This window comes from Cicer arietinum, unplaced genomic scaffold, assembly GCF_000331145.2.
Source record: "Cicer arietinum cultivar CDC Frontier isolate Library 1 unplaced genomic scaffold, Cicar.CDCFrontier_v2.0 Ca_scaffold_3326_v2.0, whole genome shotgun sequence".
NCBI lineage: Eukaryota > Viridiplantae > Streptophyta > Magnoliopsida > Fabales > Fabaceae > Cicer > Cicer arietinum.
This window is the reverse complement of record NW_027336975.1, coordinates 1-1,666: the sequence shown is the minus strand read 5'-3', so window position 1 is coordinate 1,666 and position 1,666 is coordinate 1. Positions and strand designations below refer to the sequence as shown.

Sequence of the window (1,666 nt, the reverse complement as noted above, 5' to 3'; positions counted from 1 at the left end):
GGTAATATTTCATGCTTATTTTTTATCGTCAATGCAAGGGATAAATATCCTAGTTGGTTTTGTGCCATGTTTCTCCCATTCACGGTTCCAAAATTGAAAATCATCTCCGATTAAATTTGGCCATTCAGCTATAAGACGAGTCTTCAAATTCCCAACAATTAAAGTCTAAAAACATAAAAATGAAATAAAATTATTTGTTGAATATACAATAGTAATAAATAAATTGCAACAACAGTCAAAAATATAAATATTAAACTCACTTTATTCAGTTTAGTTTGGGAGCAATGAGATGGTGTAGATCCACTATGATTGGAAGGCCATAACCCATGAAGGGTGAATTTGATGGGTACATTGGGATTGCATGGCTTATTTATGGTTTGAGGTGAATGTCTACAATAGGTTGTTGGCCATTGTTGGGCCAACTTGTAATAATCATAAGCACTATAGCTAGTGCTAAGTAGTAGTACAAAGACCATCAAACGTAGCATTTCTTATATGTGAAGAGATTCAAGAGAAAAACTCAAGTAATTAACAATGAATGGTAAGGTGTAATTGCAAATGAAGAGAACCTTCATTTAAATAGACATAATTTTGTAGGTAGATCTTGTGAAGGTTTTAACTTTATGAATCATGTGGGTGGTTGTGAATTTGCATATTTGAAATAATTCAATTTTACACTACAATTGGAAGGATAAATAAGATGGAAAAAAATAAGGTGTGATGAATTAGACTTAATTTGTATGATTATGGTTTTGTTTAATTTTATCAAATTGTCAATTGTTGCTAGTATCATATTCATTCCACTTTCTATTGCCTTATTCAAAGCTTGTAGTTTAATTCATGTGAATTCAATTAAATTTAGCATTACTTCCAAGTTAGCCATTTTCTATCATTAATTAATATGTTTATTCATTCCTCATTAATTAATATGTTTATTCATTCCTCTTTTATATATAAAATGATATAATTATCACAAAAAATTTATTGAGTCATATAATTGGATGCAACAATTTTCATCCTTCTAGAAAGAAAAAGATTTATGGATTTTCATGGGATGATGTTGGGAAAGTTCCTACTGTTGTTTGATATATATATTAGGAATTATGTTAGTGTGTGAACACATGACGCAGTTGTGATGTGAATGGATTGATAAGGAAAAAGGGAGATTTTCTTTGCAAGGAAATATTTTATGTCTCTAGAAAATATTACACATGAACCACATAGTAATATAAATTTCTTAATCAGCAAGCTATATTTATTCATATTCATCCCTCTATTGTAAGAATCATATGAAATTAAATTAATGATATAAAAGATATATTTGAAATTCAATCAATAATATTAAAGATATTTATCCAATAACAATTCAAGATAAGGAGAAAAGAAGGAAATAATTCTTAAAAAAAAAAAAGAGATAAATCTTTATAATTAAAAGGGATACAGGTTTAATCTCTATAAAAAAAAATGATACGACTTTTCAATTTCTATTTTTACCCTTTAAATATTAATTATTTTTCTTTAAATAAATTAAAGTCATGCAATCGCTAATTTCTTATAAAAAAAATACAACATCCACATTCAAAACTGCTTCATTTAAAAAAAAATATATATTTTACCCTTTCATTAACCTCTGCATAGCAATTATTTATTTACATCATAATCAAAA

At 27.0% G+C, this 1,666-nt stretch overlaps 1 protein-coding gene across 1 annotated transcript; it reads right to left on the bottom strand.

The window, feature by feature from the left end:
* Window positions 1-15: 15 nt before the first annotated feature.
* On the bottom strand, window positions 16-488 carry LOC101512407 (ribonuclease S-1-like). The gene is made up of 2 exons (XM_004516999.1): window positions 261-488; window positions 16-165 (listed from the first exon to the last, which is right to left on the bottom strand). Exons 1-2 carry the CDS (start codon window positions 486-488, stop codon window positions 16-18), a joined length of 378 nt encoding a protein of 125 aa, XP_004517056.1.
* Window positions 489-1,666: the final 1,178 nt, after the last annotated feature.

Excerpts from the sequence above, each read along its gene's own strand:
- LOC101512407 (XM_004516999.1), bottom strand. The coding sequence starts at position 488 with ATGCTACGTTTGATGGTCTTTGTACTACTACTTAGCACTAGCTATAGT. Across the intron at positions 166-260 it reads CCCAAACTAAACTGAATAAA|ACTTTAATTGTTGGGAATTT; the intron begins GTGAGTTTAATA and ends TTATGTTTTTAG.